We start from the raw sequence: 25,477 nt of genomic DNA on the forward strand, positions 1-25,477 counted from the left end.
GCTAATGTTGCAGAATTATCTATGCGTATGTTTTGAAAAATAAAAAGCTTTATATTTTTAAAAAAAAGATGCAAGCTGAAAAAAAAAATCTGTTAAAATATATCCTGTATTAAAGGTGAGTTTGTTCTGCATTTCTTTCATTCAGATTTCATAAATTACACCCCAAAACGTAGTTTTTCATCTTGTTACTTTATTAGAAGCTTATTTACATAACCATAATATTCCATGGAAAACAACACTTTACAAAATAGCTTTGAATAAAGTACTGGAACTACATAAAAATAACCTCTCTCTCTTAAAGAGAGAAAATATAAGTTAGTTTCATTTACTTTAATAAAGATTACCTTAAAAAAAGAAATATTTTAGTTGCATTTTTTAAAATAAAAAACTTCTCAGTACTGTGCTCATCTGCCTTCTCAGAGATCAAAAAATTATGTATTATTACAACCATAATGCTGTGAAAGGAAATCAGAGCACGTGGGAAAAGAACAAAAAGTAAGGGAACCACATAGTCCTGGACAGCAACTACATTAAATTCCCTAAAAACAAAGAAAAGAAAAAGAAAAACCCAATGAAGGATTTCTCACTCAAGTCATTAACTTAACAATTTGTTTTTTGCTTCACCACAAGCATTCATAATCACCAAATGAAAAAAATTGTAAACAAGGATCAAGCTACATCTGCCTGATCTTTCATAGAAGTTGGCATCATTTGGCTGAAGAGGATTTATATTCTTTTTTTCATACTGCCATTTCAAAATCTTCCTAACAAATATGGAATTGCTATGAACCCTAATGAAATAGGGTAAAGTGATATAGTGAAGCATGATAGAGGGCCTTCACCCAAAGTACTGATTTAACTCTTAAACATTCATCACTGATGCCTGAAAATCATATTTAGGCCAGTTGTCAAAGAAATGAATGTGCACCTTAGAGCACGATTATTATGATTAAGCTAATGTCTTCTTGCAAAGCATCTTTCACTGGATATTTTCTTTACATATCAAGAAAACCTAAACATCCCAGAATCCTCAATCAAAACTCGGTGGTTTGATATAGTCTCCACTTCCCAAATTTCCAAGTCAATCACAACCACTGACTTTGGTGGTAGTCAGCCAAAACAGTATTCAGGAGACCTTACTGACCTCTCTGTTTCCTATGAACTTTTCCCCAAAATTATTTTCAGTGTTGACTGAAAAATTTTAAAATGGTGAAATTAAAAAAGCATTGGTACAGTAAGAAAGCCTGGTATCTTGCCCATTCCCATATGGTACCATGCCCATGCTGGTAAGAACACATAATAGTATGAAACATTTACTGGTTTGGTGTATACCTGAAGAGAAAACTTCACTGTGACAAAATACATCTGTTTTTCTTTCTGTTACCTATAATGTTGACAGACAGCTTTTTTTCTTATTGGTTTCTTACTTATTTACTATCTATGCTTAACAGCAATAATTTGTAACCTTAGATAACACATTTAAGTACAAAAAGCATCTTCCTGCTCAGAACAGGCAAGTATAGTGGCAGATCCAGTCTATACTATGGATGGCACAAGGACATATATATACAAAGAATGAAATGGTACAAAACACTCTCAAGCATAATGTGAAAACTTTAGGCAGACAATCTTCTCCCTTTCTGAAGATGAGCAATGGCATTCTTTCCCTTCCCTTCCCCCCCTTGCAAAGTGAAAAGACATCTGGGATAATCAATTATGAAGTATTATAAAGACACAATGCCAGAGAAATCCCCCTTTGGCTACATCCTATGTTTTCTTTGTTCGGCTCCAAAATGACTGGTACATATGAATGATTTCTTTTTGAGACTCTCTTCCAACATAAAACAGGACACGTAGAGTAAAGAAGATGGAACAACTGAAAAGAGATCACCTAGAATTTAAGCAGGAAAGAACCAATTTCCGTGCTCAAAGTGTTGGACCCAATAGGGCTTGTTTTATCTACACTCTGGTCAAAAGCAGAATTAGACATCCTCTAAGGAGCAAAATTACTACCTTTTGGATAATAGGAGAAAAATTCTAATCTACACATTATTTGCCCCTTCAATCCCACCAGTACCCAAAATGAAAATAATTTAGGTCTTCAGGTGAAGCAAATAAATGCTTTGGGGGTGTCAGATGGTAGCAGGTAATACAGAATAAGGTAAAGACACTTAAAAAAATTAATCCATGCTATGACAGAGAAAAATCAGGAACCAGTAGATGGCAATTCTTAGCATAGCTGAGGCAACATAGTTCAGGCTTTTAAAGTTAGATTGACATTCTGGAAGCAATGGATGTTATAGGCCTGAGTTCTTGTTCAAAGAGAATAAATGGGAGAAGAGGCCTGTCTGCTGTATGGAAGCCTGCTGCCTCATACCAGTTGTACTTTAGGAAGTTTCTGAGGAGCTGTATGGGAAAAACTTGGCAGGTTTATTTGGTGAGTTGGGATTTGGGCATTCAGCTTCTTCACTCAATTTGAAGAACATCTCCTGCTCACGTTTCTTCTGGTTCAGGTCATCCTCCAGAGCCTTGGAAAAAGCAGAGGTATTAAATGTTTGTTGAGTGAATGAATGAAAAAACAATTTTGTCTGAACACCCAAGAAGGAATAGCACTTCCCCAATAATATCTTAAAGCAGTGCCAAAGCCAGAGTTTACACAGCCTTTGCAGAGGTGAATGTTTCAAAACCCTGGGGCCCCTGCCAGAACCCAAAAAGCTTTTATCAGGGTATTCCCCTCTTTGGCCTCATTCACAAGTCACATAACTATGTCCTCCCCATTTCCTTTTCCATTGCTGATTATCCTGACATAGTATAAACAAACAGCACTTCCTTCCCTGTGGCAAATCTAGGCAGCAATTTAAAGGGAACCACAGGCAAAGACTTGGACAGGGATTGCCAGGAAGCTCAATGCAAATCTAAAACTGTTGGTATTAAAACAGCTAAGTGAGTCAAGAAAAACATGGTGAGGAAAGCCGGAAGAGATTTGTCAACTAAGGGAGAGTGCTCAAGCACTAGTCTACTTGAGGAACAAGCAGTTTTAATTGTCTAGGTCAAATCCCATCACAACAACCTTCAAGGGAGTATCCAAGTCCAGCCATCAATAGGCCTTTCATTGTATTGAACACTCCCTGAATACAGGGAGCCACTGACTGGGGCCTAGATTCATGCAGGATTTTTGGGAGTTGGCCTGTATTACATTTGCTTCTTTTTTTTGGCTCATTCTCCTGCTGCTCTAAAAGCTTTCCCAACTTCGAAAAGCAGTTCTGTTAATAGAAAAATCACACAGTTTGGTCTTCTTTCAGCCAAGTTTGATTCTAATTAATGTTCTCCATCTCAAAGCAAGTCTAAGTGAATATACATTCACTTGTGACCTCTATCCTTTCCTAGTCAATAACAAAACACCTGGATATATCATAGAAAAATATGTGGAGTGGGGTATAGCTTCACAACTTTAGATTCCACCAATTTGAAACTGATGGTAATTCAGACAAAAGCTGGCTAAGCTTGTGCTGACCTTTGCTATCCTGATCATATATGAGCATTTGCTGAGCAAATATCTAGTATAAACAAGATTATAGCAGCAGTGGCTAACCTACTTAAAAGGAAAAGAAAATACATCTCATTGGCTTTACAAAATGGTATTCATGAATTGGGGAAATGACTGAATAAACTGAATCAAATGTTATTACACTATAGGAACAGCAAACATGAGGAATTCAGGAAAACACTGGACACTTGTATGAAGTGATGAAGGACAAAGAACAGAGAACTGTATGCACAAAGGCTACAATAAACAATAACAATGAACAAGCTGCCAAACTGATGAACCATAATGAGTGCAATTACATAATGACAATGAATAACACCTGCAGGTTCTACAGCCAGCTCTTCTGAGGACCTAAAGGAGAAATTTTTAGTCACCAAATTCCTTGCTACCATCAAATGATTCAATATCAGAATCTGATATGATTTAATCAGTGGAAATGACATTAAAGAAGAGGCATTAACCTTACAAGGCTTTACTGATGCATCCTAAGTACCATGAGACATTTCCATCAGACTTGTACCTGAAACACTTCATATATGTTGTCTCCGCCATGGAAAGTGAGCTCCTTATTTCCTTTTCTATTTGCATTTCCTTCATTCATTCATTCAAAAAACTAATTTCAGTCCTTGAAACTCAACTTCTTTCTCTCAATAGACAGGTAGGGTCTATAGGTATGAAATGAGGAATATGCTATCAGAAACGATCATTGTGTTTGAATTTGCTTAAATGTTTTTCATTGTTTAAAGAAAAGGTTTGGGTAGAAGGCTGTTCAAGGGAAATGACTACAGTATATATGTCAAATTGGTTAAAATGATAGATGCTGACCAACTGGGGAATGGCCAAACAAACTGTGATTATGGTAGAATAGTACTGCACTGTAAGAAATGATGTATGTGTATATACATATGTATGTGTGTATGTATATACACATAGATATTATACAGATAATTATATGTGTATATAGTTATGATTGTAGCCTTCTCTAAGGTGGGATAGGGACAATAGGAGAAAAAATAAAAAATGCATTAAGAAAACAAAAAAAAATTTGGAAGCACAAAAAAGCTTTAAAAACTTTGTCTAGTATTATATAGCGGTTTTTTTTTTTTCAAGTAAATGTCTAAATAGGAAATAATTGGTTTTATAGTGAATTCTCTTGTTATGTTCTACTATGTAATAGCAAATGTTTTTTCCCCTCTCATTTTGTATTTAAGTTTATAATAAGTAAAAAATTAAAAAACAGTGAAAATAGGAAAAATATGAAATAAAGCTTTTCTTGAGTAAATAAAAAAGTAAATGATCTCTTCATTTTTTACCGTAAGTAGCACATAGCAGAAAACCCTCTGAATTTTACCATGATGAAGTAAAATAGGACTTACTGTTTAAAATTATTTTTTTGATTTTAGTATATTTCTATCCAGTTAGTTTTAAAGTATTGGGGATGAATTTAACATGCCCTATTGATACATTCTAAATTATTCCTTGAGTTAATAAAGCAAATTTTAAAAACAACAACAAGAAGGGGGGTGGAGAAAGGGAGGGGGAGCAGCTAGGTAGTACAGTGGATAGAGCACCAGACTTGAAGTCAGGAGGACCTGAGTTAAAATCTGGCCTCAGACAGATGTGACCTTGGGCAAGTCACTTAACCCCAATTGCCTCAGCAAAAAACCAACAACAATAAAAAACCAACAAAAACATAGATCCTTGTTATTAGAAATATATACCCTTGCCAAGTATAACAATAAAAACTGGAAGACCTACAGGGTCAAATGTCAAGATTTGGGAACTTGAATCAATGAAATCATACCATTGATTCTGCACTCCCTGGAATCCAATTTGATTGTCTCCTGGAGTGGCCCCCTTACCTTTTTCCGTGGACGAAGCTTTTCCCGCCAGTCCTTCAGGTTCTGGTTATGACTCTCATCTAGAGCCTTCAACTTTTGGGTTTCATGCTCTACCAAGAGGTGACACTTTTCATTCTATAACAAAGAGCAATCAAAGGAAGTTAAAAAACCGGGAGATCAAATGCCCTGAAGTCACAGGAATATGCCACTGCCCTGACCCCATTACCAACAATGTCCTATCACAAAATCTACAAGATAGAAAAGACCTCAATGGCCATCTAGTCCAACCTATAGTTAAATTAGAATGTTCTGCACAACATACCCACACATCTTTAGTGTACCTTTGCTTCCCAACCTTCAGTGAGGGAAAGCCCATCATCTGAGATAGCTCATTCCATTTCTAGAAAGCTCCATTTGTTCAAAAGCTTTTTCTTACCAATTTAAATTTGACTGTCTACATATCCATTATTACTGGTTCTGTCTTTTGGGGACAAGTAGAACTTAAAGACAATTTCCTTGTCCCCTCTATGAGAAGAGGTCTCAGCTATGAACTAGACTTGTGACAATAAGGACACCTCATGAAATAGTTCATCTCTATCTACTTTAAATGTTAAGTATAAAATACATTAAAAAGTGAGAACACTGAAACTACTAAGGGGTTTTACATTGAAATGATATTAAAAGCCAGTAGGACAAATTTCAGGAACCCCCCACCTGATCTCATCACCTATAGGATGCCATCATGCATCCTTACTAACCGATCAATCCACAAGAATTGATTAAGTTCCCATTATGAGCCATGCACTAAGTTGGGAGATGAAACTGTCACAAGCAGAGTCATGCTCTCCATCTATGGGCTGGTTTCTTTACCTGGAGCTGCTGGAGCTCACTCATGTTGCTCTCGCACTGGGTATTCATGTCTCTCATCTGGGACTCATGTTTCTGTTGTTGCTGCAATCGCTCAGCCTTCTGTCTTTTTTCTTCCTGTTGGGAAAACTGTGACCGAAATGATGAGTGAGGTCTCAGTGAAAAGAGCTGGAGCAACAAAATAAAGCTTGGTCTCATCTAAGGGAATCTCCTGACAGTTCTTCCCCCAAGACATCTCTGCCTAGGTCATCACCTCAGACTACACAAGTGCTATTTTGTTAGCCTTGTTTTGAACCATACATTGATCCAGCATTAACCAGCAAGCAGCCTGCACAGATGTCAAATAAAGCAATTTCCTCAAGGATTCCAGAATCCATGTAGGAGACAAATGACATGAGTCATATACTACAGTAGAACAGTAGTAGTGCCTTAAAATTTAAGGAATACTTTTCTTCAAGCAACCTTGTAAGGAAGGCAATTATGATCTCCAAGTGCTACGATCTCCAATTTCTAATTAGGAAATGGGGGATCAGAGAGGTTATGTGACAGTCCATTGTCAGAATTGAAAAGCTTAAGGGTGGGATTGTAACCCAATCCTTCTGACTCTTAAGACCAGCATTCTGTCCATTACATCACATGCTTTCTCTAAAGCCTAGCCCTGGCAAATTGGAGCATGTGCATGGCCAACTCAACTCTGCCTGAAAACATGGCCATGAGATTCCGAAAAATCAGAGTTCTATGATGAACCAAGAAGCATAAATAATAAGGCATATTAATTACACTCACTCACAAGAACTGGGATTCAGAAGATTCTTGGGATTTTTGAAGCTATTCTTTTTTGTTGTTGTTGTTATTTATCATGGAGTCATTTCAACCATGTCTGACTCCTTGTGACCCCATTTGGAGTTTTCTTGGCAGAGATAGTGAAGCTGTTTGCTATGCCCTTTTCCAGTTCATCGAAGAAACTGAGGCATACAGGGTTAAGTGACTTACCCAATGTCACATAGCTAGTAAGTGTCAGGGGCCAGATTTGAACTCAGGTCTTTTGGATTCCATGTTAGTCACTGTATGCACTATACTACCTAGCTGCCTTCTTCTATGTTAGCATATAATTTTGGATACATCTCATCCAAACAATGAAAATAATAAACAACACCCAACAGGCCTACTTCACAGGATTTTTGACAGATAAAATGAGAATATAAAACAATCTATAGATATACAGTCAGTGACCATCTCCAGCCAATGGATAAGAGAAAATGCTCATAATTTAAAGAATAATAATGAAAGGAAAAGCATTCTAAAAGGTTTTGCCTCTCTCCTTCCCCAAAGTTTAGTTTCTGCAAAGATACACAGCCTTTGGCCAGTCAAGCAATGATGCTTATTAAGAATCCTGGCTTACATTCTGGAGAGCAATCTGGAATTATGCCCAAAAAGTTATCAAACTGTGCATACCCTTTGACCCAGCAGCGCTACTACTGGGATTATATCCCAAAGAAATACTAAAGAGAGGAAAGAGATATATATGTGCCAAAATGTTTGTGGCAGCTCTTTTTGTTGTAGCTAGAAACTGGAAGATGAATGGATGTCCATCAGTTGGAGAATGGTTGGGTAAATTATGGTATATGAAGATTATGGAATATTATTGCTCTGTAAGAGATGACCAGCAGGAGGAATACAGAGAGGCCTGGAGAGACTTAAATCAACTGATGCTGAGTGAAATGAGCAGAACCAGAAGATCACTGTACACTTCAACAACAATACTGTATGAGGATGTATTCTGATGGAAGTGAAAATCTTCAACATAAAGAAGATCCAACTCACTTCCAGTTGATCAATGATGGACAGAGGTAGCTACACCCAGAGAAGAAACACTGGGAAGTGAATGTAAATTGTTAGCACTAATATCTGTCTGCCCAGGTTGCATGTACCTTCGGATTCTAATGTTTATTGTGCAACAAGAAAATGATATTCACACACATGTATTGTACCTAGACTATATTGTAACACATGTAAAATGTATGGGATTGCCTGTCATCGGGGGGAGGGAATAGAGGGAGGAGGGGATAATTTGGAAAAATGAATACAAGGGATAATATTATAAAAAATATATATATAATAAAAAATTAAAAAAAAAAAAAAAGAATCCTGGCTTATCTTTTATTTCCATTTGGTGGTTCAATTCACTAGACAAAGCATTACCTCCTTAGATCTTACATTGTGCCAAGTGATGGAAATAAAGATACAAAATATGTATACATATGTTAGATTTAACATATAGCTTAACATATTTAACATGTATTGGACTACCTGCCATCTGCTAGAAGGTGGGGGGGAGGGGAAAAGTTGGAACAGAAGGTTTTGCAAGGGTCAATGCTGAAAAATTACCCATGCATATATCTTGTAAATAAAAAAGATATAATGATAAAAAAAAAAAAAGGAAATACAGATACAAAAATGAAATGATCCTCGACCTCAAGGAGATTGTTTTTTCTGGTGGGAGATGGTGGGTTAGGCATGGAGTGGTAGAATATAGATAAAATATATATAGAATATAATACACAATTTGAAGAGGGAGCAAACATTGAAGGGATGAGTTTAATTCTAACATCTCATAACACACATCAGTGACAAAAACAAAAAATGTCAGGTTTTTTGTCAGAGACTGTAGAGACTTTTTCTAACACCCTCTGGTAGGAGTTAAGACAGGACAGAACTGTGTAAACCAACCAAGACATGAGAAAGTCCAAGAAGCACTGCCCTAAAGGGCCTCAGCTCCCTCTCTGAGCCCTGTCAAGAATCACCTGCTTAATCTTCTCTCTCTGCTCAGAGGCACTCCCACCACCATTGATATGAAGACTCTTTTTGTACATGGCCATTCGAGTCTTGCCTTCACTTCTCTGGATCTTGGGGAGGCGGGCCTTCTCTTGTTGCTGTCGGATCTTGAGCTGTTCTATCATTCTCTGATTGTAACGCTGCATCTGCTCCCGCTCCTAAGGAGACCAAAATGGCAAAAGCAACAGTGGAGTGATTTTTTTTTTAAGCATCTTTTTAAAAAAAATTGTTTTTATCATTTTCTTTTTTCTGGTTATACACGTATATCAATTTTTAAAATACATATTTCTTTATGAATCATATTGGGAGAGAAAAATCATAATAAAAGGGAAAAACCACAAGAGAAAAAAAACAGAAGAAAAAGAAAAAAAGTGAACATAGCATGTGTTAGAGTGATTCTTTAAAATGAAGATAGTTTCTTGAGAGATCAGGGAAGCAATAGAACTTTAGACTTGGAAGAAGAGATTTTTATTTTGGTTTGTTCCTTTGGTCTTAGTTTTCAAATCCATCCTCAGACTCTTAACACTTCCTAGTTGTTTGATCCTGGGTAAGTCACTTAATCACAATTGCCTTGCAAAAAACAAACAAAAAAATAAATCCTCCATATGGAGGATAGTATGGTCCATGGGATCAGGAAGAGTAAGACACAACTCAACAACTACTTCCCTTTTAGGGAAAAAAGGCAAATTATATGAAAATAAACTTACATTAGTGATTTACTCAAAACATCAATTTGTTGATTGGCTTCTGGGGTTAAAGCATATTGGTCACAGTCCTGTATACATCCTATACTTATAAAGTCATAAAATAAAAACTGATACTTAGATGAATTTTTTGTGTTCATTTTTTTTCTTTTGAAACTGGATCTCCTTGTCTCACCAAAAGTGGAAAAGTGAAAGCTTTGACCTATTCCATTTCTGTCCTGGGTAGGTTTGCCCCTCTTAAGGCAGCTTAATGACTTTCTATTCCAGGGGGTTCACCACATAGATGCCAAAGACAGTATAAGCCAATCAACTCAGCCCTATTGAAGCTTAGGATATCTATCCCCAAACAATATACCAGTTTCAGTCACTCTATTAGGAAAGATTGATTTCAGACATATGCTTGCAGGCCCTGTTGAATCATTATGTCCTTTTAAGAGTTTTGGTCATCAAAAATTCAGATATTTTAGAAGACTAGTGAACAACGAGTTTTTGAGTAACCATCAATTAACCTGAAATTCTGGTTAACTGAAGTTTTACTATAAGATGATATCCGTGTAAGTCCTATATCGAACAACTACAAGACAAGAGATCACAACCTAGACAATAGCAGGATAGGTTCAGAATTATAGCAAGAATGTCACTGCTTCCTAGACTCATCCTGATTTATTCCTGATTTGTGAGGTGGCTTGGAGAATAGAACATCAGGCATCAAGTTAGGAAGACTCTGCCTAGGTTCAAATCCAGACTCAGACGCTTATTAAGTATGATTCAATTTCCCCATGTAAAATGGAAATAATAATCACATATCTCTCAACATTGTTTTGACATAAAATGGGGTATTTATAAAGTTCTCTGCAAATCTTAAAGAGCTATATGAATACTGGCTATTATTGTTAGCTCGGTACTTGACTCATAATAAGCACTTAATAAATGTTTATTGGTTGATTGACTGATTTGTAAGATCAAGATAACAATAACTTGAAGTATTCACCTCACATGGCTGTTGTGAGGTTCAAATGTGATAGTGCACGTAAAGTACTTTGCCAGCTTTAAAGTACAGTATAAATACCAGGTATTATTACTGGTTTTTTGCTGTTTTTCTGGTCACAAGCTAAAAATAGAAGGCCCACCAAGGCAAGCCAGTTGTCTTTCCACCTAGTCACATGTAAATACCCCTTCAGAACAGTTTTGCAGAAAGAGTAATATCCACTTTATAGGCTGAAAAGGCATTATATCAAGCTCACATTGTATATAGTGACTGGTTACTCTTTGGGGGACATGATGTATTTCTGCAGTTTGTCCAAATCTTTTGATAATTAGTTATATGACCACAGGGTCAGACTGAGATGTTTACATCCTCCATTCTTATACTTTCCATCCTCCTGCACTGTCTTATTCTAAAAGCTCATTTGAGAGGTTCTTAACTTGGGACCTGTGAATGTTTATAAATATATACATCCTTTAATATGCATATTCCAGTATGGTTGATTTTTGTCATTTTATTCTATTTTATGAATTTGAAAATATTATCTTGAAAAGGCATCAGAGGCTTCACTAGATGCCAAAAGAGGCCATAAAATACCTATTAAAGATTAAGAAACCCTGCTTTGGAGCCAAAAAGTACCTTAAATGATCCTCCATGCCTTTAAATGCCACTAAGGTCCCTTACCCAATAAATTCTCCTCAAATATAGGTTCTCCACACATTCCACATCACTTTGAAACAAAGAGCAGGTGCCTGCTCAAAGGCAGGGGAATCCTCCTAATGCCAAAATCATAAGCCTTCAGCAGTACTCAGGAGAAGGATATTAGATTGTGGGTGGGTCTACAGAACTGGGCTGAGACTTTACTTGCAGTCTTTTCTCTCCTCTCTACTTCTCTCTTTCAAAAAAAAAGAGGATAATATCACCATAGATTTAGAGCTGGTCATTGTATGGAATGATTTCATTTAGCATATCATAGGATCACTGTTCTTTGCATATATTAAGAGTGTAATAGATACCTTTCCTTTTCTCCTTCCCACATTCCTCCCTCCATCCCTTCCTTCCTTCCCTTCTAACTCAATCCCTTAGATATTAAGAGCTTGAGAATTGCATCTTCTTCAAAGTAACTCAATCCAAGCCTCTTGCTTAATAGTTAACAGAACTAAGATCTAATGAAGCTATGGTATGCCCAAGATTACAGATATTAAGTGACAAAATCAGAATTTTAACCCAGGTTTTCTAACACCAAAACCCAGCCCTTTACCCCCTGTACCATGATATAATTCATGAAGTGCGCTGGTAGTAGGATACTATCCTATCACCCTCTCAGAGCTATCTTCATTCTCCATTAATAACAACAATAATGAATGAGTAATCAAATGAGATGGTATTTGTAAGGTGCTTAGCACAGTGCCTGACACATAGAAAATGCTTATTCCCCTTCCCTAATAATAGCTATTATTAGATATAGTGCTTTAAGGTTTACAAAACATTTTGCATAATCTATTTCATTTGAAACTACTAACAGCTCTATAGGTACTACAGGCATTATCCTCCCCCCTTTAACAGAAGAGAAAACTTGGAAGGCAGCTTGATATAGCAGGGTGATTTTGGAATTAAAGAATCTGGGTTTGAATCCCACCTTTGCTCTGTGATCTTGAGCAAATCATGTAACCTATTTAGGTCTTAGTTTCCTCATCTGTAAAATGAAGGTGGCAGTAGACCTTATCTCTGAGATCACTTCCATCCCTATGAGCTACCTTAGCCATAGTCACACAGGCATTAGGGTGACGGAACTAGGATGGGAACCAGTTCTTTCCTGACTCAAAGTCTAGCATCCACATGTTCCCCACCTCTTGATTGCTTGAAGAGAAAGGAGGCTCTCCTACCTTCTCATGCTTTCGGAGCAGTTCATGCCTTTGGAGGAAATACTGGTCTTTCAGCTGCTGCTTGACGAGCTGGTGTCTTTCTTGTAAATGATGTTCTTCAAGCTCCCAGAGGGAGGCTTCCCGGTCTAAGGAGAACAAACCAAGACCAGAGAAGATAAACCAATCAGGACTATGGACAAAGAAGAGCTGAGGGAAAGTCTCAGCTGTCTCTTCCTCTCACCCCACTCTTTGTGTCTTCAGGAAACCTGAGCTACTAATTTTCTCCATCAATCCCCTCTAGTATAACAGAAACAAGCTTCACTGGAGGTTTTCAACCAGAGGGTGCTTAAGGACTTGACAAGATTCTAGAGAGGACTCCTTTGCAGCCACAGAAGGAAGCAGCTAAGTGGTGCAGTAGAGAATATGCTGGAGTTGGAATCAAGGAGAGTTCAAATCCCACCTCAGGTGTCAGTGTTAAATCACTTTGTTGCTGTCTACCTCAGTTTCCCCCTCTATAAAATGGAAATCTATTATAATAACACTTACTTTATAAGGCTGTCATGAGGATCAGAAAAATTCTGAAGAATCTATGATGAAAAATGCTATCCACTCTCCAGAGAAAGAACTGATGGAGTGTGCATGCAAATCAAAGGACACTTTTTAAACCTTTATTTCTCTCTCTCTCTCTCTCTTTTTTTTTCCCCCTGAGGCTGGGGTTAAGTGACTTGCCCAGGGTCACACAGCTAGGAAGTGTTAGGTGTCTGAGACTAGATTTGAACTCGGGTCCTCCTGAATTCAGGGCTGGTGCTCTATCCACTACGCCACCTAGCTGCCCCCAAACCTCTATTTCTCTTGTAGGTTTTTTCTTCTTTTGCAAGATGGCTAATATGGGAATGTTTTGCATGACTGAAGATGTATAATCAAATTGCCTATCTTCTCAAGGAGCAAGGAGAGGAGGGAGAGAATTTGAAATTCAAAATTAATAATGTATAAAAGTTTTTTCCACATGTAACTGAGAAAAAAATAAAATTAAAATATGTATAATTGGAGGATAAATAAATTCTTGTTGATTGACTGATTCTTCAAAGATGTGGGAGTTTTTGCTGCCTTCCTCGAAATTTCCTTGGACCAGAGAGTGGGATAGGGAGAGGATCACTGGATTTCATCTCAAAAGACTTAGTTCTCTCACTTAGTACCTGTGTGACCTCAGACAGATCATTCAACCTATTTCTCCTCTGTACAAAGAGGGAATTGAACTAAATGATCTCTAAGGTTATAGCTCTAATATTCTATGAATATATATATGTGACTCAATTCTATTTCATTAACTAAGCAAATGGGATGAGTGAATTAATGATCCTAAAACTGACTTATACATTCATAAATTCTCTGGGCAGAAGGTAGGATAACCTCACACCTGTCTTACCCTCTAAACAGCATGATCAGAGCAACTAAAGTGCCCTTCTCTAGCATTTTGTCCATAGGAAATCTCAAATTAATTGGCAACTTAGTGTGTCTATAGAATAATGATAGCTGATGTTCAGAATGATAGCCCTAAGGCACTACAAGATCCTGAAGGCTTTTATTATTTCCTGATTTAGTGAAAATTGGTAAACCACATATACAGAATATCGCCTTATACCTATATGATCTATCCAGTGGTTGTTGTTTATTTTTTATTCTCAAAAAGGACCATGACTCAGAGAGATGATATCATAACATGCAAGCAAGTTAAATTTAAATGAGGTTGCAAATCACCACCCTCACTTTCCTCTCCAAAACCACCTGAATCCAGTAGCAATCGGGACAACTAAAGATGGCCCTAGATACAGTGGCCTTTTTAAGCTAGTCTTTAATAGATCTTAGTTTAAGGCAACACCCAAACAGTGATTAATGCTAGATAAAGTGTATTTGGTAAACCTTTATTAATCAAAACAGCTATTCCATCAGAACATTCCCTCAGTGCCATATTGAAAGCATAATGTACATGATTACCACTTCCTTGCCATTGATAAAACTCACCTTTCTGCAATTCATCTCAATTTGGTTTTAATACTTTGCAATAAGAAGAAACCTAGATGATCAGAACTTGGTGGTTCTTTCTTCTCAAGCCCACTTCCTGAGCATCCAGGATATGGCTGAACCAAAATACCTTTCCTTTCTACCCACCTCGAAGAAGCTGTTGCTTCTTGTTCAGACATTCCCTCTCTTTGTCACAGATCTCCCGTCTATTTTCAGCTGTGATCATTTTCATAGCTAACTCCAAATCTCCCTTCTGTTTGGCAACAAACTCTTTGTCCTGCAAGGTTAAGAGAAGGAGATCAAGTATATTTGTTATCAACTTCAACATAGTGATCATCACTATGTGTGAACAGAGTTCATCACTCTCTGCCCAAATAGACCAGTACTCTGTCTCTAATTTAGGCACTGAGGGACAGGCTATGGAGGAGCATGGCTGCCCTCTCTGACATCAACCTCAATGGTTAGGGAAGTACCTCTCAAATAGGGATCTGCCTTGAATTTATTTTTCATGAGTTTTAATAGAATGTAGGCTCCTTGAAGGCAGTCACTATCATTTTTTTGTTTCTGGAGCAGATTCACATAATCTTTCTTACCAAGTTTGGTAAGGAGCCAGCACTAGCCAAGCCTTTGTCCTCCAATAGAAAAATGTGACATTGCCAGGTGCAAAGGTTGAAAAAACAGTGATCTTGAGGAACCATAACACCCGTGACCTGCAGCTTAGGTGAGCCCCACTTACTAGAATCTGTTTTTGCTGTGTGTGCTCCTCCATTTTCTGCTTCATGCTCTCTTTCCGTTGCTGACGAGGCAGTTTCTCCACCTCATTTTTCACCTGTATGAAAGATGACAACAACCTTTTGGTAAGATAAGCTAGGTTTATCCCTAAGGTAAGGAAACTCCTTTCACTAAAGCCAATCAGCACTGTTCTGTTGCTAAAAGTCTTAGCACAACTATGTGAGTTGGACAATACAAATATTATCATCCCCATTTTAAAGATGAGGAAGCTCTCCATCTTTGGTGAAAACTACCAAGTCCTGATCATCTGGCTCACAGAAGTTAAGGAATTTGCTCATGATCACATAATCAGTAAATATGACAACTAGGAAGCCTTGAAGTTCTATTTTCCTGACTCCAAACTTAAAGTTCAGTTACTATACAGCATTTTGCTTGACAATTTATTGCTAAAAAATGATCAGACTTACTCAAATGCACAAATGACTACTTGTCACCTTTGTAAAGGGTCTCTATTGTTTCCAGTTTTGTAGGAAAGCACAAGTTTGGATCAATAAAAAAATAAGTATTAACAACAATGCAACAGTCCCTGCCTTCTTAAATTTAAATTCTATCAAAGAAAAAACACCAACACAGACACCTATAGTTATACTAAATAGATAACATTTTTTTTTTGGGGGGGGAGAGGGTGGACCTGGAGTCTGGAGGGTCTAAAAAGGGCTCCAGTGGAAAATGTCACTTGGATTCAGTTTTGAAGGAAGCTAGAGATTCTAAGATAGAGAGGGAGGACATTCCAGCACTGAGGTTGGGAAATGGAATGTCATGTGTGAATTTAGGGTAATGAGAAGGTCTGCTTAGCTGGATAACATAGAGCATTTAGCAGAGTAGGGACAGGAAAGGAGGAATGGAATAAGCATTTAAACAGTATTGACTATGTGCCAGACCCTGTACTAAGAGTTTTTATAAATATTACTTCATTTGAGAGTAATCTCAAATTATCTCAATTGGGAGTAAAGAATAACAAATCTGGGGATGGGGTGGGAGAAGGTAGAGCCAGATTAAGAACAAATTTAAATGGCAAACAGGATTTGAGTTTTAACCAAGTAGAAATGGGGAACCACTCGAGTTTGTTGAGTAGAAGAGGAGCACAGTCAGACCTGTATTTTAGGTTGAGCAGTTGTGTGGAGGATGTGTTCTTTATCATTCTCAGAGGAGTCTCTAGTTACCTAGAAAGCTTGAAGAATTTGGGTGGCAAAGATCATTAAAATGACAGGAGCTCTGTCTGCTTCCAATCTCCCACTCAAGGCTTGCAGAGCAATGTCCAGAATCCAGCAACTACCCTACTTATATATATACTCCACAGAAAGTCATCTGTTCCTGGCTGGTGCAGCTGCAGCTACTTCTCCTTCTTTTTTTAGTCTTATTAAATGTTTTTTTGTATGTCTTAATACAGTTGTTATATCCAAAGAACAGCACCCTCTTTTGTAACAAATAGGTCACTTAAGAAATCAGGCCTTCATAGGGACTATATCCGACATCATCTGCCTCATTCTGTACCCACAGTCTACACATTGTATACCTATCTCTCTACCAAGATACTTCCAAACTCCTTTACACCATAGCTCTGGGGACTTCTATGAGACCCAGCACAGGGTCTGGTACATAGGAGGTGCTTAATAAATGTTTGTTTCCTTCCTCCATTCCCACTAATCCTTCAAAGCCTTCATAGTAAATGCAACCTTCATCCTCCCCTGCCTCTCTTTGCTCTCTGGGAGCTGTCTCCAACACCTGCAACTCAACTACACTTGGCAGTAAATCCACACTCCGAAGGGCTCAGCTGCCATTCCTTCAGGAGCTCCTGCCAAACCAGGCTGCCTTAAAGCCCTCTGGCTACAGGTGGAGCTATTAGACACACATGTGAAAAATGTCTTCAAATTTCAAAATTCCCAAGCTGTCTCAACATTCATTGTTCATTCCTGGAAACCAATTCTCAACAACCTAAGAGGTCACACCTCACCAACTCCCCTTCTGGGGTGCTGCCCATAGGGACACTTCTCCCCACTCAGGTTCTGTCTATCCTTGCCCAACACTGCTGACAACCTGACACCATTCCCTGCCCCCTCCATCTCCCAATTCAGTTCCCCCAGGGTTGTTACAAGAGTAATAGGGGAAATAAGACAGAGAGCATTGTTAGGGAGTAGTAGCAGGAACCAGATGGAGCCTAGCATCTGCCAGCTTTGACATGATATCCTTGTTAAAAACAAAAGTAATATGACTGCCCCATCAGCAGGCAGACATGCATTCACATTCTTTTTCTAGAAGTGATGAATGGGCACCAAGTCATTTTATCTAATCCACCCTGAAACCACCCACACCCTAAGTCTGTAAGATAATTGGCTGAGACTGAGGTGCAGGAGCGGTCAGGTGTTATACACTAGTGAGTTCTCACTGTTTCCAAAGGATTCTCCCTGTCTTGCTTTTCCCCATAACTTTGCTACTAGGCCCAGCGACCTATAGTCATGTGTTCCTAAACATACCTAGCTCAGACTTTGTGGGAATTGGACTGTAACCAATGAACCAGATAGAAATAATGGAAGCAGGAAAGGAATTTTAGTGGGCATGGGAAGAGTGACAGCAAGGGTTTCCATAAAAAAGTGATATTGTTTGACACTACATGACTCTAGAGATCAACTAGAAAAATGAAATAGCAGCAGCCCGGGACAGATGACCTTCCACAGAGTATAGATGTGAATAAAGTGATTGCTGGATTCTGGATATTATTCTGAATGTCTCCAGTGGAATATGGGAAGTAGAGACAGCTCTCTTCATGTTAACGGTCTTTGGCACCCAAATTCTGCAAGCCTTCTTGGTAACTGGTGACTCTTCTGGGAATGATCATTCAAGTGCATCTGCCACACAGTAACTGCTCAAGTGATTTCTAAAACACAGGTCTAACTGTGCCCTTCTGCTCAGCAAACTTGAATGGTTTCCCATTTCTTCTTGGATTTAGAGATCTAATAGTATCACAGTATTTAGAGATGAAAGACTTTGAAGATGGTCCAGTATCCTCTGCCCCCTACATACACACACACATACAGACACACACTTTACATATAAGGATACTGAAACCTAGGGAATATATAAGGCAGTGGGAAAAGCATTGGTTTTAGAACCAGTAGGTCCTAGGTTCAAATCCCAATTGTGCCAATAGTAACCTGCATAACTGTGGACATGTCGATCGGAACCTCAGTTCCCTCTTTTTACAAGTTGAACTTGGTAGACTCTATGATTCCAGCTCTAAAGCATTGATCCTATGAATTCTTCTGAATATGACCTTAATTTGTTCCTTGCCAGACTTATGGCAGGATAATGATTCATGAACTAGAAAACAAGAGCTGAAAGAGAGCTGGGAGGAAATGTGAAGGCTCGGTGAGTTAAAGGACTTGGTCATGGTCATCTAAGTGGTTGGATGGAAAGTTCGATGTGAATTCAGACCTTCCAGCTCCATAATATGTGCCTGTTCTACTGCATGTTTAAAACCAAGGTTCTGAATGCAATACTAAATACAGTGGACACTGATGTCCAAACACAAGTAAACTTCAATGTAACTGACCTGTTATCTAAATCTAAGGCACTAAATCCAAGGCCAAGTCCAATGGATCATGGTTTCCCTCACACAACTCCAAAGTACATGCCCTGTTCTACCTGTGTATCTAAATGTAAGGCCTTATACTCAGCACCAAGTACAATGAACTACAACATCTACACAAGTTAATTCCAAAGTAATTGACCCATTATACTTGTGCATCTACATTTAAGGCCCTAAAGTGGGCAGCATCTACACAAGTAAAATCCAAAGTATATGCCCTATTCTACCTATGTATCTAAATTGAAGGCCCACACCAAGTACAATAGATCAATGTCTATACAAGTAAACTATCCTAACATCTTCCTTGTCCCAAGATACCGTGTTGCCAGGCTCTGGAGACCAAAAGGGGGGAGCACAGGGTTGGCAGACAGTAGCAGGATGTGGGCTGAGGAACTGACAACAGCAGGACACTGAGATTATTGGATATATGAGAAAGACCAAAAGGAAAAGGCTCCTCTGAACCTCCTCTCCAGCCAGCTGGAGAGCTCATTGACAATGGCTCAGCAGCCCCAGGGCCTAATCTTTCTTTCCCAGGGGAGAGGTCTGGAAGTTACAGACTTCCTCTTCTATTTGGAGATGATTTTCTTCTTCCTCATTCCCATTTTATAAATATCATGGCTGTGTATGTCCACTTTTAAATTAATTACAGTTACGTCATTTTTCACAGGAGAGAGGCAGTTAGAACATCAGAAAGGGTATTTAAGCACCAACAACTTGCTAGCAAAAAGCAAAGACAAGCCCAACTGATCACTTCGCAAAAATCTACCACCACTTTGATCAGCAAACTCTAAGAAAGTTAGCACTAATAAGTAAGTAAATAAACTCTAAAGCTGAGAATAGAAATATATCACACTGATATAAACTTCACTGAGTATTAGAGGCAGGATGGTGGCATGGGGGAAAATAAAAACGAAGGATCAGGAGTCAAGGAGCTCAAATCGAATCCTGATTCTGCCATTTACTCTCAGAGTGATATTAGGAAGACCCTTTGCCCCACTCTGAGCCTCTATCTCTTTTTCTTTTTTTTCCTTTTTATTTTATTGGAGGAGGACGCTAGGCAATTGGGGTTAAGTGACTTACCCAGGGTCACACAGCTAGAAATTGTTAAGTGTCTGACACCAGATTTAAATTCAAGTCCCCCTGACTTCAGGGCTGGTGGTGTACCCAGTGCACCATCTGGCTGCTCCCTCTATCTCTTTTTCTAGAAGATGAGGAAGGACATGCAAACAGAGAGAACTACAATAGCTGGTAGCCATCTGTCCCCAAGTTAAGTCAGCAAACATTTATAAGCACTTCCTGTGCCAAGAATTGTGCCAAGTTCTGGGGATACAAAGAAGCAAGCTTTCAAGAAGCTTATCCTCATTTGGTGGAAACAAAATGCAAACAACTAACTACATATGATACATACAGGGACCATTGGAGGTAATCTCTGAGGGAAGACACAGGCAAGGAGTGGGGTTGGGAAAAGGTAGGATTTTAGCTGAGACATGAAAGGGAAACTGGAGGAACCATAAGGTGGAGACAAGAAGAGAGAGCATTCTAAGCCTAAAGACCCACTAGCAAAAGGGGACAGGAATCCAGAGATGGAGAGAAGTGTGTGAAGAACACAAGGGGCCAGAGTCTGTGGAAGCAAGTGTAGTCTAAGAAGCTGGAGGAGCAAGCCAAGTGGCAAACGGCTTTCAAGGACAAACTGAGGAGTTATATTTGATCCTAGAGATGATAAGGAGCCACCAGAGTTAACTATAGTAACCCTTCTAAAGCTGTAATTTGTATTTCTCATTCGAGTTTCTGAACCCTATAAAGTGCATCCAAAGGAGTTTGTTGCCTTCTGGTTAAGAATTCCAACCTGAAATCTGAAAAGAGCTGCCATTAAGAAGCTACCTATTTTATTATTCTTGCTGTCTTTCTTTCTTGTGCGTGCGTGTGTGTGTGTGTGTGTGTGTGTGTGTGTGTGTGTGTGTGTGTGTGCTTTAATAGTCTTTTATTTTTCCAAATACATGCAGAGAATTTTCAATATTCCTCTTTGCAAAAACTTGTATTTCCAAATTTTTTCCTCCCTCTCTCTCCTTTCTCCTCTCCCCAAGACAGCCGGCAATACAACATAAGTTAAACATGTCCTTGCTGTCTTTCTACTCTGTTGAAGGAGTATCCATGCTAGGAACCATCCCAGTCTGTTTCCAACCCCTGCGTTCACAAAAACTGAAGTTTTGAGGAATGCGGCAGAATCAGAAGGATCGCCAAGAGGGTCACAGTAAGAAAAAAAGCTTGAGAAAAACTTGTTTTAATAGGAGAGATCACTTGTCATCTTGGATCAGTCCTTGTTACTCATCCATTCTATACAATAGGGGCTTCTGAAATTGGATGTGATCAAGATTCACATAAAATCATCTAACTCAGGATCCATGAACCATGTTCTAAGATGCAAGGAATATTAATCCCCAGCTTCTTTATCTGAGATTCATTCCCTCATATGGAGGCAGTCTCGTAACTGAAAGTGAGGGTCACAAAATTGCAATTTATTATCAGAAAATATCTGGTTTATATACATATTTTATATTCCTACATACCCAGGGTCTCCAGTGAAAGAGGGTCATGAGTGGGAAGTTTAAGAAGCCCTGATCTAGTCCAACTCCCTCACTTTCCAAATAAGTAAACTGAGGCCCAGAGAAATAATATAAAGTCACAAAGGCAGAATTTGAAGATAGCTCCTCAACTCCAAATGCTGGGCTCTTCACACAGTCTCTATAATCCTGAGTCAACTCTATTCATCCCAGCAGTAAAACTGGGCTGAGGCCAGTGTGGCTCTGAATCAAAGAGAAGGGAAGGAGACAGGAAAGGTGTAAGCCTTAATAATGTGGTACTACATACTGCTTTTTGAAAGATGGGTGCTGTTGTTATCCCCATTTTTACAGCTGAGAAAACTGAGGTAGACAGAGAGGAGGTGATTTGGCCAGGGTCACACAGCCTGACTCTGGTGCTGTATCCATAACGTCTATCCCCTCTGGACCAGCAAAGATTCCCCAGTTTACCCGCACAGCTCAAGGCTTGAGAACCTCTCACTTCAGAAGCCATTCCTCAAAACCACCTCAAACCACCTCAAACAAGGAATCTGCCCTGACTCTACCTCCTTCTTCTTCATCTTGAGCTGCTCCTGGAACTTGGTGTAGTCACGCTCCTGCTCGGCCCGGATCCTCTTTGCCTCCTCCCGCCGGCGCAGCGCGTGGTCCTGCTCCATCTTCTCAACCTGCTGCTTCTGCTGCCGCTCCAGATTCTCCAGCTCTGTGTCAAAGAATTTCTTCTTGGCCTAAGCAGAGAAACAAGGGCAACTCTTCTGAGCACTTATAACAGGCAGAGGCAAGACATTTATAAGCCATGCTGACTTAAAGCTGGGTTCTCACTCTAGGTGGGACAAAAAGCTGGGACAAGCCCAGCTCTCCCAGGCAGTGTCCTGGTGTAGCCCCGACCTCCCTTCCCCTTCGGGCTCTTTCCTCGACAGCCCACATGAGGATTGGCTTCCATATTTTCAGCAGGAAAGGAAAAGGACTAAAAGAGGAATCAACAATGTTTCCAGCATGGTAGGCCAAGATTTCCTTTATTTATTCCCTCATAACAAAATTTAAACCCAGAAGGAAGGGTAAGTATCCCTAGAACAATCATCAATCCTCATACTGGAGCCCAAGATAGGAACTAAGAGTCAGTTCTATTTTTTGGGTTCAAATTCCACCTTTATCTCTCACAACTTGTGTTGACCTTAAGCTAAATTTCTCTGGGCTTCTTTTTCATTTGTAAAATTACAGGATTAATTTAAAGTGACCTCTGTAGTGACTTCTAGTTTTAAATCATGGGATCCCAAGATCTTTTCAATCTAGAAAACTTTTGTCAATAATTTCCTATTCAAATGCAAATATCCCTAAGGAAAGTAATTATTTCTGTGTTTTAATACTTTTCTTTCACTTAATCATTCATTAAATATAGTATATACATAAATGTACATGGAGAGGAAAAGGGAGAAGAGAGAAAAGGGGAGGGAAAGAGGGGGAAGAGAAGAAAAGAGTATGGGAGAAGAAAGGGGGAACAGAGGAGAGGAAAATGAAGAGGAAAAAAGAGGGAATAGGGAAAGAAGAAGAAAAAGGAGGGAAAGGAAGGAGGGAGGAAAAAGAGGAGGGAAAGGGGGGAAAAGAAGGAGAGGAGAAAGGAGAGAGAGAGAAGGAAGAGAAAGAATTAGTAGCAAATGGGACACAGAAGACTGTGGCATGCATGCTAGAGAAATACTGCCATAAAAATACATTTGAAGACACTGTCCATGTCTCACAGCTCTAGTATCATTGCAGATGATCATATTTGTGATCTCTTCTTTTTCAAACCAAAGCTTAATATTCTCCAGGTCCAGGAAATGCTGCTTTCATACCGTGGACTGTCCTATTAGCTTGTTCAACTAGGCTATTTCTAAGAAAGATAAAGTTAATGAATGCTAACTCCACTCACATTTATTTCTTGCTCAAAGCGTCTCTGCATCTGGTCCAGCTGCAGCTCATGTTTGCTGGTCAGCTGGGTCTGGTTCCGGTGCTCCTCCTTCTGGAGCAGACGCAGCTCTCGAAGCTCTTGACGCCTGAAGGGGTGAAACAGGAAGAAAGAAGAAGGGAAACAAAGGAAAGGAAGATAGGAAAGAGAGAAGGGAACAAGGGAGGGAGTAAGGAAAAAAGGAAGAAGGATGGAGGAAAGAAAAGGCAGGAGAAAGAAGGTATTAATTAAGTACTTAATATGCTAAGCACTGTGCTAAGCATGGCAAGCAAAGGTCATCCAGGTGGCCCTACTTTGGGCAGGCATTGTGGGAGGATCACTTTTCATACACAGTGAAAGCCTGAATTAAACATGTTCAGATGCAGAAACTGAATTACATAGCCATGGAAAGATACTCTTGAGAAATGAAAATTGAGTGGATGCCCATCAGTTGGGGAATGGCTGAATAAGTTATGGTATATGAATGTAAGAGAATTATTATTCTATAAGAAACTATTAGCAGGCTAATTTCAGAAAAGCCTGTAAAGATTTGCATGGACTTATGCTAAGTAAAGTGAGTAGAACCAAGAGAACATTATACACAGTAATAAGATTATGTGAAGATCAATAGTGATGGACTTGGCTCTTTTAAACAATGAGGGAATCCAAAATAATTCCAATAGACTTGGATGGAAAATGCCATCTGCATCCAGAGAGAGAACTATGGAGAGTGAATATGGATCAAAGCATAGTATTTTCATCTATTTGTTTCTCGTGATTTTTTCCATTTTGGTCTGATTTTTCTTGCACAACATGACAAATATGTAAATGTTTTTTTTTGTTGTTGTTGTTGTTTGTTTGTTTTTTGTTTTTTAAAGAAAGCCTTGAGTGATAGAAAAAACAAGGGACCCGGGGTGGAAAAATCTGATGTCAGCTCAGCCACTAAACCCTGGGCAAGTAATATTACTGATTTTGTCTCCTTACTTTCAGAATTATGATAGGAGATGTAAATAAAAGGGATCTCTAAGCTCATTTTCAGCTTCACCATTCTACAATTCTGAAAATTCTGTTAAAGAAGTCTGCTTTATAAGGGGCATTTCTTTGTAATTGAATAAAGCTGACTGAATTAGATGCAGGTTAATTCCCTCAAGGGAAGTATTTTATAAATCCTTAAATTCTGATAAGCTCTCTCTCAGAGACCTAATCAGAATCTACCCTCTTCAGAGTCCCTCAGTTGGTCTCACCAAATTAACTCAATCCATAGGGTCTACATAAAAATTCCAACCTGCTTTTTCCACATTCCATGGCTCTGTAATTTGCGATGTTAACTAACCTCAGAACCATCTTCCTGGCTGAAAAGAGACTCCATACTTAACCCATTTCAAATCTCTATATAACTTTCAAAGACAAGTTCTAGAATTTCTGGATTCACCAAGCTTGCCAGCTGAGTCTAGCTGTCAAACTCCTCCTCTGTATAGAATTGAAAAGGTCTGAGGGCCCCAAAGTAGAAAAGGCAAGATGCCAACATCATTTTTACTAACCTAACTTCCCTACAGAGGGATGGGCATGATGTTTTTGGAAGAAGGGGATGAAAGGCAATGAATCTGAAAGGGCAGAGATGAGAAATCCAGAAGTATATAATCTTTGTTAAAACAACAGCAATATCATACTGTCCAGGGTCCAGGCATTGGAAAGGACTTTTAATGGGAGAAGCTAACAAAGGTTTAGCCACATTTCAAGAAAAGTATTAACCACAAGCATTCCAACTATAGGCACCCAAATGTCACAGGAGCTTTCTCTCTGTCCCTTTCTCTGTGTGTGTGTGTGTGTGTGTGTGTGTGTGTGTGTGTGTGTGTTTGTTTGTCTCTCAGCTCTGCCTGAGGGAGCCTAGCTAATCTGAATCCCTTCATAATTTAAGGGAAATTCAACCTCA

At 38.9% G+C, this 25,477-nt stretch overlaps 1 protein-coding gene across 3 annotated transcripts in view; it reads right to left on the reverse strand.

The window, feature by feature from the left end:
• Positions 1–173: 173 nt before the first annotated feature.
• The window catches only part of STK10 (serine/threonine kinase 10), a 149,134-nt gene continuing 123,830 nt past the window's right edge, over positions 174–25,477 (reverse strand). For all 3 annotated transcript variants that reach the window (XM_074292068.1, XM_074292067.1, XM_074292066.1), the window contains exons 11-19: positions 23,530–23,653; positions 22,169–22,348; positions 15,403–15,495; positions 14,814–14,943; positions 12,666–12,790; positions 9,060–9,248; positions 6,259–6,384; positions 5,410–5,523; positions 174–2,528 (exon numbers count right to left, since the gene is read on the reverse strand). In XM_074292068.1, the coding sequence (XP_074148169.1) occupies positions 2,388–2,528; positions 5,410–5,523; positions 6,259–6,384; positions 9,060–9,248; positions 12,666–12,790; positions 14,814–14,943; positions 15,403–15,495; positions 22,169–22,348; positions 23,530–23,653 (1,222 nt within the window). In that variant the 3' untranslated portion in view covers positions 174–2,387. The remainder of the gene's footprint in view (positions 2,529–5,409; positions 5,524–6,258; positions 6,385–9,059; positions 9,249–12,665; positions 12,791–14,813; positions 14,944–15,402; positions 15,496–22,168; positions 22,349–23,529; positions 23,654–25,477) is intronic.

This window comes from Sminthopsis crassicaudata, chromosome 2 (genome assembly GCF_048593235.1).
Source record: "Sminthopsis crassicaudata isolate SCR6 chromosome 2, ASM4859323v1, whole genome shotgun sequence".
Taxonomy (NCBI): Eukaryota; Metazoa; Chordata; class Mammalia; order Dasyuromorphia; family Dasyuridae; genus Sminthopsis; species Sminthopsis crassicaudata.